Source organism: Pundamilia nyererei, unplaced genomic scaffold (assembly GCF_000239375.1).
Source record: "Pundamilia nyererei isolate P.nyererei 1_Seehausen unplaced genomic scaffold, PunNye1.0 scaffold00119, whole genome shotgun sequence".
In the NCBI taxonomy this organism is placed as follows: Eukaryota; Metazoa; Chordata; class Actinopteri; order Cichliformes; family Cichlidae; genus Pundamilia; species Pundamilia nyererei.
The window spans coordinates 36,022-48,187 of record NW_005187520.1 but is presented as its reverse complement, the minus strand read 5'-3'; the positions used below and the strand labels follow the sequence as shown (position 1 = coordinate 48,187).

The following is a 12,166-nucleotide window of genomic DNA, read 5'->3' as shown; positions in this document are numbered from 1 at the left end:
CAGCTGTTCAATTCAGACACAGAGGATGAGGACTTCGATGGGTTTGATTGATGACAATTACCGGTAATAAAAATGTGAGTACCAAACTCAGTTTTGCTCCTGCTTTATTTTTAAACACGCATACTTGTATGAGCCCTATAATCAGGTGCGCCTCATGTGTGTGTTAAATACAGTAATGGCACACATAACTGAGACTGCACCTTTTAGTACGGTGCATCTTATGGTCGTGAAAATACGGTAGGTGTTGAAAGCATGCGTGGAGAGTGGTGGGCTGGCCCGCCGGCCTTCCTGGAGTACCGGCCATTCTGTGATTCTCCAGAATCCACAGATGGCCAGTCCGCCGCTGGTGGTGAGTGTGAGGAAGGGGCTCTTGTGTGTTGCTGTGGTTGCTCTGAGAAGAGCCGTTGTTGTGTGAGAGTGGTGGCGGCTTCTTGGCTGCTGTGGCCGCCGCTGCGGGCTTCTTGGCCTTCTTGGGCAACTTCTTCTAAGATAAGTAAAATGCTGCACAATACCTCCGACCAACTCCATCATGTGCTGACCAGTCATAGGAGTACCAAAATTCACCTCTGAACACAAGAAATCATTCCTACCTACTTCCTGTACAACTCATCCATCTTATGCACAGCACTTACTACAATAGTTGGATTATATAAAGGCAGATAGAAAGGGAAAGGTGGCTACAGAGCCAACAAATTAGGAATCAGATTGAAGATAACTTTGATGGAAAGTCCTCTTTGGTCATAGCTAGAAAAGCTGGATGCGAAGGACACAGCAGAGCCTGACTGTGTCATAGGCAGTATAGGCAAATACTAAAGGTGCCATCTGGAAGCGCAAGTCTGTATTGAAGTCCTGCGCGATCTCACGGACCAGGTGCTGGAAGGGCAGCTTGCGGATGAGCAGCTCGGTTGATTTCTGGTAACGGCGGATCTCCCTCAGAGCCACGGTACCGGGCCTGTAGCGGTGAGGCTTCTTCACACCGCCAGTGGCCGGCGCGCCCTTATGGGCAGCTTTGGTGGCGAGCTGCTTCCTGGGAGCCTTTCCTCCGGTGGATTTACGGGCAGTTTGCTTCGTTCTGGCCAGCTTGGTTTGTGAAAAGAACGTTATACAGTGTACTGCGGAGATGCCCCTTTATCCGGTCGTAAAGTCTGACGTCACTAGCCGTGTCTGGACCTAAACTCCGCTGCAGGTCCATATATCAAACATCACTATGGCATTACTGAGACTTGAAAAACTGTCTAAAGTCTTTCATCTTTAATAAAATGATCAGCGTTCTGCTCTACCAGGTATAACAATTGAGTTTCGCATCCATGAAAACGGAATTTATGATATTTAATGGAGTTAGAAGTTAGCAGGAAGTTAGCTTGCTAGCTTCTATCTAAATACAATATAGCATGTCCTGACTGCGGGGTTTTGGAAACAAATTAAAACGTACAGCTCTGCTATCACTTCCAGCATAAATGAAGACAGAAAACTAAACAGCAGTGACGTTTGTAGGGTTACTGAAGTTGGGCTAGCTGGTATATAATGATGTGCTACGTGACCGCTAGCGACACAGCATAATATAAACAAGTTAACTTTTATCGAGTGGAAAAAAGTTAACGTGAGTGTTCTCAGTGGTCAGGAACAAATGTAATCGCATGGCAGGATGCTGTAAAGGACCAAACTTCAGCCAGGAGAACAACTGAGATAATCCATCCACAATACGAGGTTAGTCATTCATATACTGCTGCATGGGCTGGGCTGTAGTTACATCCTAAGGTTTTAAAAACTGAGCTTAAATAAATGATTAGCGGTAATAAAAGCCGAGGGAGGCCGACAGTGATCATTGACTGTTTTAGGAGCTTTTTGAGATTAAATAGAAGAAAACACATAACATTAAACATGTTAACAACACAAAAGCCATATTAAACGCAGACTACTTTAGGCCCGGAAGTAGGATTTGTCACGTCATCACTGAACGACCGGATAGCCCGCAGCTGGTGCCACTACATCGCTAATTGGTCCATTGTGCGCACGTGTGTGTGTACACGTAATACGTTTGAAAATTCAAATTAACCTATCAGGTCAGCGGTACAGTGAATTTTTAGTATGAGGGTTAAAAAAACTTAAGATATTCATTGTGTGTACTCATGTTGTACAGTGTTTAACTGCATTATGGTTACTGTGGTTTAACAGAGACAGTATTTTAGTTGCCACCACAAGGAGGCACTGTTTCATTGTAAGAGCACGGATGCTGCGTCATCACGCCCCTAAGGAAAAAAAAAAAGTATACCACAACGAAAATGGCACCCATGAGAAAAGTTTTGCCGCGTGTTGATGAGGAATAAAGTTCACAAAATATTAAGGACATTTTTGCCTCCGTCGTCATTTTCCTTCGAGTTGATCGCTGTCGATGCTGCAATACTCAACAAAAACATTAGCACAAGCTTAAAATAAATAATAACTAATAATCCTTTTGTAATTAAAACAATGTTTTAAAGCTTGGAAAGTTTAACAGGGACTGACATTATTTCTTTATTATTTTAAGCTTCATTCTTACAGGGAGGACTATGTGTTTCTGGATAAAGACAGCTCTTTTGCAGCTTTGCTTCGGTACACCACCTCAGTGGGTTTTGAATTAAACTATGGAGATGTGTTTGAGGTGTAAACTTTCACTTTTAGTTTAGGCTTCAAAACAAGTGTTGCTTTAACTGTCTAGGAATTGCAGACATTTATACAGTCTCACATTTTAATATCTGCAATCAGGATATGCCTGAAGTCTAGAAACCATAGGCATCACGAGTTTCCTCCTCTTCAGGCCTGTACTGCATCCACCTCGTGCTGCTGCGTGTTTGTGGGTCTCTGCCTTCAGTCTTGTATTTAATAACTGAAAACCTGCTGTTGGGTGGAGATCAGAGCAGCATGTTTTTAGTATCTTTACTTTGAAGGTTGTAAAGTCATTAATGATAAACAGAATCCAGCACATAACGGAGGTCTGGTGAGCTGTGATCAGGTTCCCCTCGAACACTTTTTTTGGAGCAGTTTGTGTGAAACAACTCTTTTAATCTGAAACTGTTAAACAGGTCACGCTGACACAGCTTCATGCCTGATCAGTTTATTTATTGATTGATTGAATGGCGTATTTACAGGTCATTTAAACAGTCACTTGGCGTTTTAATCATGGACAAGAAATAAAACAAAGATAGCAAAAAGGACGACCAGCTGAAGGATAGAGGTATGACAAAGAGAGACTAACATATGAGGAGGAAAAAAATAATCATTAATCAGAAATATTCTGTTCAATCCACAGTCCGATAAAATTTAGTGCCTTTATTAAAAGGACACCAGCTTTCCCCATAAATACAGTACTTTAATGCAACTTAGAGGGAAATAAATACATTTGATGACACTTAACAAAGAAGGAAAAAAAAAAACTAATTTAATACACAATCCTCTAAAAAAAAAAACTCAGATCAAGTTGAACATTTCAGAAGTTAACACTTTAAAAATTATTTTAATTGCAAACTTAATGCCATTTTGTATTTTTCCACAGATTCAAACCCTTAAATGTTCCTTAATCCAGCTGGAAAAATATTAAATACCCCATAATATACTCTGTATAATGTTAGCCTAATTTGACCCAAAGAGCAGGAAACGGCTTCATCTGAATCATCAGTCAGAGATTTAAATGTTTTCTACCTGATATTAATTAGAACCTAAAACTTCTATGTCAAAGCATCTCAAACTCTGCTCATGCTTTAAAGTTTTTACAGAGTAAAATCAGATTAATCAGAGCCTGTTGCTGAAAGAAGGTCCAGTAAATACTCCTTAGACATTAAAGTTAACGTTTGTTTTATTTATTTATTTTTACCCATTAAACCATTAACATTTAATCCATTAAAACTGTTCTCTTAAATATTCCACTTCAGGTGAAAACTACAGAACAACGTAAACACACCTGTGGTGATCTTTAATCCATTCATCATTTCCAATAACACCTGCAGCCGAAAGTATTTGACTCCAAACGTGACATAAACCCTCCCTAAACCTGTTGCTCCCGGCTGTGTCCGCCTAAATACTCAAAGGTGTTTCAGGGTCTCTTTGCGATGTGATTGGATGAAGCTGCTCTGCATTTCTTTGCCAATCCTTAGCTGAAAACCTCTCCGATCTTTTTCTTTTAAAGCGACTGAAGCAATTGAGCCAGAGTTTCCAGAGACTCATACAAAAAGCTTTGTCTTCAACAGTCCGACATTATTTACACAGTAAACACACAGAATATGTACAAACTGCAGCAACACTCGACTCCACTCATCCTCTCAGGCCCCCGTCCAGTGTCAGAGTGCCAAACCTGCAGAGGTGATACAGACCAGACAGAGTCACATTTGTGCCAAAATAATCACACTAAAGTTAAAATAAAAGAAAGTCAAACAAGAAGCTGAAGGCAGGTTTTCAGAAGCTGGCTCAGGCAAACAAAAGCATTTGTATTCTGTTTCTAAGAAAGTGTTCAGTGTCAGTGTTCATAAATCCAGGTCAAAATTACCCCCACCTCTGTACTTGCTGTGGGTTTGGTTGCTGTTTTTAAACTGAACTTTTGTGTTTTTCAGCTCTGAAAATATGAAGTAGAAACCTGCTGAACTTTAAAATGCAGGAAAAAAAAATAAGTTGGCCACATTTGAAACTGTTTTAGTTGAAGGTAACATTTTTATTTGCTTCATTAAATGTACTAACATAATTATCTAATTTTAATGGAACTTTAGGAGGATAATGTATAATCTGTATAATGTTCACTTTTCCCTCATAAAAGACCCTAATCATGAGTGTTGACACTTCAGTATGTATCAATAAATTTGTGGTTTGACGACCATTAGAATACTGGTATTACTGGTAGTACTAAGTGTGACAACTTGATTTTAAAAATCAAATTCTTTTAGAATAAACTTTACTGTATTTTAGGGGTCACTGATCAGCTCATTTTTTGTCCTTATTGTTTTGTTAGGGAGTTGGCACTGGTCCATATTATTCAGAGGCACGCTCATAAGCATCTTTTAGGTCTAAATTTTACATGAGCTGATTAAACAGAAATCAAAGTTATGTCAAGCATAAGGCCAGAATCGGCCGACCAAAGACTCCAACTAGCCTACTGCATGACTTCGGAAATACAAAGGAGGGCATGAAATTTGGACTTTAACTTTATTTTAGTTTTACAGCTTTTGCTGATGGTGAGGAGCTCCTCAATGGTCATTCATACTACATTGAAATAAATAAGTAACAGGTAAACAAATTACAGAAAGTTACAGATTTTATATTGGGTTCACAATAAAAATAAATAAACAAATACAAAAGACATTAAATGAAATGGTTTTGAGAACTGACAGATTTATAACTGTAGGACAGTCTGCACTGCACTTCTTTATCTTATATTAAGATATCACTGGTTCGGCTCAGACTGGGCTGTATGTGGGCTACGGTGTAAAATAAATTTGATATCCCTGGTTTAGAGAAAACATTCAGTCAATAAATTCAGAACCATAAACATCGAACCTGCGTCTGTTTCCGAGCGGTCTGCGTACTTTTTACATTTTAAATCAAACAATAGAAACAGAACCTGCAGCTGATTTACCGTAGTCTTAAATTAAAAACAGTAAAGTCTGACCTCTCTAAGAAATGGTTGTTTTCTGCCAACTCTTTGACCACTCCCTCCATCTCCTCCTTCAGCTTCTTCATCCTGAAACACAGAAGCACTGAGTCAGCACTCACGGCTGCTTCAGATGGAACTCAACACGATGCGACAATAGAGAGGAAACAAACAAACCCCAGAGTCATCTCCACCAGCGTGTTCTGGCTCAGGTAGGCCTGAGGCTTCATGCCACTGGACACCAGAGGAAGAACTTTCTGTGGCAGCTGTTCCTGCAGCTGGAAGACAAACAAACAGACACGTATTTCTGTCACTTCCAGACTTCATTCTGGGAAACTGACGGTAAACGAATGTGCTTAGTTATGATGACAGATTTCGTGTGCGTCAGCCGCCCAGCAGCTGAAATCGCTTTAATGTTTACCTTGATGGCTCTCTCCATCAGCATGGTCACCTCCTTCTCGATGCTGATCAGCTGACTGGACAGGTTTAGCAGCTGCTTCCTCACATGATGAACTTTCCTGAAAAAGCAAAAAAAAAGCAAAAAGTCAACACTCAAGCCGAGAGGAGCTCGGGTCACGACCCAGCTGCCCGCTTGCCTGTCATTACCTCATCCACTCCTCGCTCTTGGAGATGAAAAGACGGTACTTCATTGCGCACTCGTCTGTGAACAGAGTCCTGGCCTTACTCGCGTGAAGGACCAACTTCTGTCTGTAGGAGAGAAACAAAAACATGGCATCAGAAAGAAGGCGGAGCCTGACGGAGGACATCCACATAGTTGACAGTACCGGAACTTACTTGTCAAACTTGTGGATCTGCTCCTCGTTGTACGGCAGACCTGAACAGAAGAAATGAAACCAAACCATTTAAAGTTTCACTTTTACTCCTGTGACAGCGACATGCTCTCGGTTTAAAAGATTTTAAAATTGGCTTAAATTAACTAAAACCTTCAGTTCATTTGCTTTAAGCACAGCGTGACAGTGTCGTGTCATCATAACTGTTGGTAAACCTCAACAGCAAACAAAAGCTTTTATTAAACAGAAGACTAAGTGTGCTGTCAGTAAATGGAAAAGAACAGCTCAATAATGACAACAAAGGAGAGCTGCACATATCCCACATCTTAAACTTCGACTGATGGAGGATCACTTTTGTTTCAGTTTGTGTGTTTTGTTCAAGAAAGAAATAGAAATGATTTCTGATTTTCTGTTATGCAGGTGCAGAATATTTCGTAACATCTGACATTTAAAAAGTTTAATACAGCAGCGAGGTTGTGAAGGTAAATGTGAGTGTCATCTGCATAACAATGGAAGACGAAAGCAAATAAATAGAAAATAAAATGGAACCCAAAATTGAGCCTTGCAGTACACCACAGGTATTGTGCAAATTGTGAAGAAATGAACAGCCACATAGCAACATCAGGCATGAAATAAAAGCTGCTGATATGGTACAATCTGCAGTAAAGTGTGTGCTGTAAAACTTAGTAAATCATGTTTTTATGTTTTCTTTAAATAATCTTCCAGAATTATTAGGTGCTCTGAAAAGGAAACTCCTACAAATACATGTGCTGTTGGACCAGCCGTGAAGCTAACTGTGTGCAGGCTTTCTGTTTCTGAGCCTCATCAATAAATCTCCTTAGACCAACAGAAGTTTTGATCCTGATGCAGACTGTAGGTGAAGCTGGTTCTAAATGAAACCTGATTTAACGATGACTCTTCCTCCACAGATAAACAGCTGAATCTGCAGCCGTGTTTGTGAACTCACGTCTCTCTGCTTTGTCCTTCTTGAACTGCTGGTAGATGGCGGTGATGGCGTCCAGCAGCACTTTGATCTTCTCCACACTGCAGAGAAAAAGCCCAGCGTCACGCACTGCATCACCACACATCACTTTTGCATTATTATTTCCTGTTCTTTCAAACTTACTTCCTGTCCTCAGGGTGCGTCCCAACTTGCTGCGTCCAAGTGTCGGTCAGAAGGCCTCCAGGCAGAAATTTACTCTTGACGTCTTGTGTTGTACGTTCGATGGGCTCCAGAGAGCCGGAGATCTGCACAGAAACATTACGTCAGGACGAAACAAAGAAAAATCACCAACATTTTAAAAACAGTTGAAAGAAATGAGGCACAGTTAGACGACTGCACCATAATTAACAGACAACCTCAGACTCTAATGATATCATATGTATGGTGATACTGGAGGTTTTTAAAGTGAGCACGTGACCAAAAATTCTTAACTCAAGTGTTTCTGAGAGTCACAAAACTACTAAGCACTTTTCTTATAGTCCTACTCAGCTGTTAAGTTTGACCTTTTAAACCACATGTGTCAAAGTCAAGGCCTGCGGGCCACATCCGGCCCGGCGTACATTTATATCCGGCCCGTGAGATCATTTTATATAGATGTACTATTATTGTTATGCATGGCCCAGCAATATGAGGCGCTAATAATATACAAACTACAGATCCCATAATGCAGCGCTGCAGCCTCCTCACTGAAGGCTAGGCTAACTGGGAACATTCCCGCGTCAATCAAGTCAAACTTCTGTTATTGCGAAGTTAGCCGCGCACAATGGTGGAGAGAAAAGTTGATTCTGAAAACAGAGCCTTTCAGCGCCAGTGGGTGACTGAATATATGTTTACAGACATTGCTGGTAACCCCGTGTGTCTTATTAGTGGAGCTAATGTGGCTGTAATTAATAATGGATTGGATTTATATAGCGCTTTTCAAGGCACCCAAAGCGCTTTACAATTCCACTATTCATTCACTCTCACATTCATACACTGGTGGAGGCAGCTACAGTTGTAGCCACAGCTGCCCTGGGGCAGACTGACAGAAGCGAGGCTGCCATAGCGCCATCGGCCCCTCTGGCCAACACCAGTAGGCGGTAGGGTAAAGTGTCTTGCCCAAGGACACAACGACCAGAGAGCCTGGGGATCGAACCGGCGACCTTCCGGTTACAGATACACTTCCCAACCCCCTGAGCCACGGTCGCCCCAATTAAGGAAATTAATTTAAGACGGCACTACGAGACAAAACGTCAGGATAAGCTGAAAGCAGAAACTACAGAAAGTAGAAGAGCTAAAGAAGAATCTGACATTTCAGCAGACTTTTTTCACCACAGCAAAATCACAAAGTGAAGCTGTGTATTGTAGCAGAGGAGACAGTCAAATCAGCCCGGTACCACTCTGAAGAGCTGCATGATGAACCTGTGCGACATCTTGTGTCCAGACAAAACGCAGAGTTTGGCAAATGTGAGCCTGAGCAGAAATACGATTGCTGATCGGGTTTGTGAGATGGCCACGGATTTAAGAACATAGTTGTGTGAAAGAAGCAAAAACTTTATTGCATACTCTCTTGCTGTGGACATTGCGCAGCTGGCCATCTTCATCCGTGGAGAGGAAATATTGAACATTAAATCGATGCACGGGACAACGACAGGGAAAGACATTTTTTTAAACGTATGTCAAAGTGTAGCCGACATGAAACTGCCCTGGGACAAACTTGTTGGACTTACAACAGATGGAGCGCAGGTGTTGTGCGGTGAAAAAAGTGGACTAGTCGGCAGGATGAGAGTAAAGATGCAGGAGGAGAACTGTACCGATGAGTTAACAGCATATCACTGCATCACACACCAGGAAAGGCTGTGTGGTAAAGTACTAAAAATGGAGCATGTAATGATCACCGTAACGCAAACCATAAATTTTATCTGAGCTAAAAGATTAAATCACCGTCAATTTCAGTCTTTTATGTGGGAAATAGATTCAGAGTTTGCCGACATTCCTCATCATACAGAGGTCCGTTGGCTGAGATGGGATAAAAATTCTCAATAGAGTTTTTGAGCTCAGCAAGGAAATCTGTCAGTTCATGGACATGGCATGTATGATGCTGTGAAGGCATTTCAAGTGACGCTATCACGAATGCACCAGTGCAACCTGCCTCACTTTCCCTGTTGCCAAGTAATCCTGAACCAAGTCAGCGGACTTTGCTGAACTGCACCTGTGCAGATTCAGATGGAGCTGCAGTGTAATGATACACTCAAGGGAAAGTACGACACTGAATGGCCCGCACAGTTTATTAGTTCCTTTCCTGAAGCAATACCCAGCTCTGTCTACATGCGGCTCGAACCTTGTGTATGCTTTCATTTATTTTTTCTGGGGTTTTTGGCAGCATGTTCATATTTCTAACTTGCATAATTTTGACGGGATATATTTTTATGAAGGGCAAAATATTTAAAGTTTCTTCAATTCTCAAACTCAAAATCAGAGTCGCCACCAAGAGTTCAGTGTGGCTGTTCTCTCAGATTATTACTGTCAGGTTACAATAAAATTAAAAAAGAGGATTTATGAGTTTCAGCTCGTTCAGAGGTTTTAAGAACCAAGCTGATAAAAATCTGGAGAGTCTGAGAGACAAAGAACTGCAGCATGTTAGAAAGATGTCTGAATAACAAATGTGATGCACAGAGACAGGAAAAGAGCGCCAGCACTCACTCTGAGAACTTTCTTGTGCATGTCTGAGATCTCGTCGTATTCTGACGACAGCATGTTGGCCTGCATCAGCACCTCGAACCTGAAGCACGGCGAGAGCATCACGTTATTAACAAAACTTTCAGGATTACACTCTGGAAATTATTATTATTCAAACACTGCATTACATTTCACTTTTAACAGTTAATGAAGGCTGAATTATGAAAAACAGATCTAAAGAACTGTCACCATCTAAGAGAGTTGCTTACATTGAACAAATCCACAAAGTCAGTGTTAAACAGAAATGCGAGGTTGGTGGAAAAACAACTTGAGACTAGGGCTGGGCCATATCATACCGTTCATGGTAACACCGGTATAATGTTTGGCAACGATAAGAAAATGAAATATCGCTTTAGAATATGGGTAAAACACACATGCGCAGTGCCTTTGTTTTTGTACGCACATGGCAGAAAAAGTATGATGGCGACGGAGAATGAGAAGGGCGAAAGCGGATCGTTGAATCAAACGGATGAAACAGAATTGGTTTGTAAAAATGCTGCAACTTCAGTGGTGTGGAACTGGTTTAGCTTTCGTCCCTCAGATACAAAACAAAGCACTATTTTTGGTAGAGCATGCTAGCGGGCCGTCGTTATTACCGTGTTTTTTGGAAAATACGGCACACTTGGACAGCGCCCCTTATAATCCCGTGTGCCTTATGTATGAATTCTGGTTGTTTGTTTACTGACCTCGAAACGATTTTATGTACACGGTGCTCGAAAATCTGTCAAATGTTTTAGTCCGACTTTGCTAAGCTACAAACTCACAGTGCTTGATGGATTGTCGGAGCTTTACAGCTATTGTAGGCCGGAGCCTCGCGGAGTGATACGTACTGTGCTTCAACATAATATTACCGTATTGTGTATGTATAACCACTTTTTAAGTTTTGTGGATATTATACATGGTTATGCTGAGGATATGTCGGCCATTTTCCACTGGAAATGCCTTTTGGTTAAACTGTCAGCAAGGAATTTGCATTTGCACTGTAAAATTTTTATATAAGTTTATTGCACATAAAAAACAGCTGTTTGTTTAAGTGAAAATACATGTTTGTGATTTTTTTTGCACTACTAAAGTTGAATAAAGTCTCGAGTTGTTAAGTATTTTGTCTACTGTAAATTATATCGTCAGTTACATGTTATCGCAAATTTTCAAATGTATATCGTGATAAATATTTTTGGTCATATCTCCCTGCTCTACTAGAGCAGTGGTCCCCAACCCCCGGGCCTCGGACTGGTACCGGTCCGTGAGTCGTTTGGTACCGGGCCGCGAGAGTTGAGGCTCAGGTGTGAAATGTATGGTTTTCAGGTGTTTTATCGGTTTTCAGCGTCATTTTGTTATCGTTTTGATCATTAACTCTGTTTTCCTGGGTCTTTTCACGTGTGTTATGAATAAATCTTCTTTTTCTTCCGTAACGGTACTAGTTTTATTTTGTTGTATTTATCCGCGACACCTTAAAGGCCGGTCCGTGAAAAATATTGTCGGGCATAAACCGGTCCGTGGCGCAAGAAAGGTTGGAGACCGCTGTGCTAGAGACTATTAAATGTAGTGTCAAGTTTCTGTGGACTTTTTTTTGCAGTAGTTTTAAGTCTCAGAAGTAAATGCTTTCAATACTTGTTCTGAGTCCCTTTGGTGACTTCAGTCTCTTTGTGATAATTTTAAGTTTTGAGTCTCTTGGCAATTTTATATATCGTTAGCTTCATAGCATAAGTGCCTAAGTCATTTTTTGGTCAAATTGAGATTTTTGCCTAACTTTACTCCCCTACCACTGCTGCATCATCCTGTCCGTCTGCCTATGTCATCACAAAAAAATGACTTAGGCACTTATGCTATGAAGCTAACGATATATATTTATATATATATATTTATTAGGGCTGGGTATCGTCACTGATTTCTAGAATCGATTCAATTCCGATTCGATTTAATTCGATTCGATTCGATTTAAATCTGGGAAATTTTGACAGTCAGAGATATAATTCAGATCAGGACATTTACATATTTTTGTATCTATAAAAAGGAAGCTGACACTCTCAAGACTTTATC

The 12,166-nt window shown here is 40.9% G+C and overlaps 2 protein-coding genes across 3 annotated transcripts in view; both read right to left on the bottom strand.

Annotated features, from left to right (window-relative positions):
• LOC102216052 (histone H3-like) overlaps positions 1 to 2,242 on the bottom strand; it is a 6,905-nt gene extending 4,663 nt beyond the window's left edge. Inside the window, exons 1-2 of the mRNA XM_005742334.1 lie at positions 2,210 to 2,242; positions 784 to 1,080 (exon numbers count right to left, since the gene is read on the bottom strand). Of these exons, the coding sequence (XP_005742391.1) occupies positions 784 to 1,080; positions 2,210 to 2,242 (330 nt within the window). The remainder of the gene's footprint in view (positions 1 to 783; positions 1,081 to 2,209) is intronic.
• Positions 2,243 to 3,078: 836 nt separating this feature from the next.
• The window catches only part of tbk1 (TANK-binding kinase 1), a 16,212-nt gene continuing 7,124 nt past the window's right edge, over positions 3,079 to 12,166 (bottom strand). For both annotated transcript variants that reach the window (XM_005742267.1, XM_005742268.1), the window contains exons 13-21: positions 10,091 to 10,169; positions 7,532 to 7,653; positions 7,373 to 7,449; positions 6,410 to 6,449; positions 6,221 to 6,322; positions 6,036 to 6,132; positions 5,792 to 5,892; positions 5,633 to 5,704; positions 3,079 to 4,327 (exon numbers count right to left, since the gene is read on the bottom strand). In XM_005742267.1, the coding sequence (XP_005742324.1) occupies positions 4,288 to 4,327; positions 5,633 to 5,704; positions 5,792 to 5,892; positions 6,036 to 6,132; positions 6,221 to 6,322; positions 6,410 to 6,449; positions 7,373 to 7,449; positions 7,532 to 7,653; positions 10,091 to 10,169 (730 nt within the window). In that variant the 3' untranslated portion in view covers positions 3,079 to 4,287. The remainder of the gene's footprint in view (positions 4,328 to 5,632; positions 5,705 to 5,791; positions 5,893 to 6,035; positions 6,133 to 6,220; positions 6,323 to 6,409; positions 6,450 to 7,372; positions 7,450 to 7,531; positions 7,654 to 10,090; positions 10,170 to 12,166) is intronic.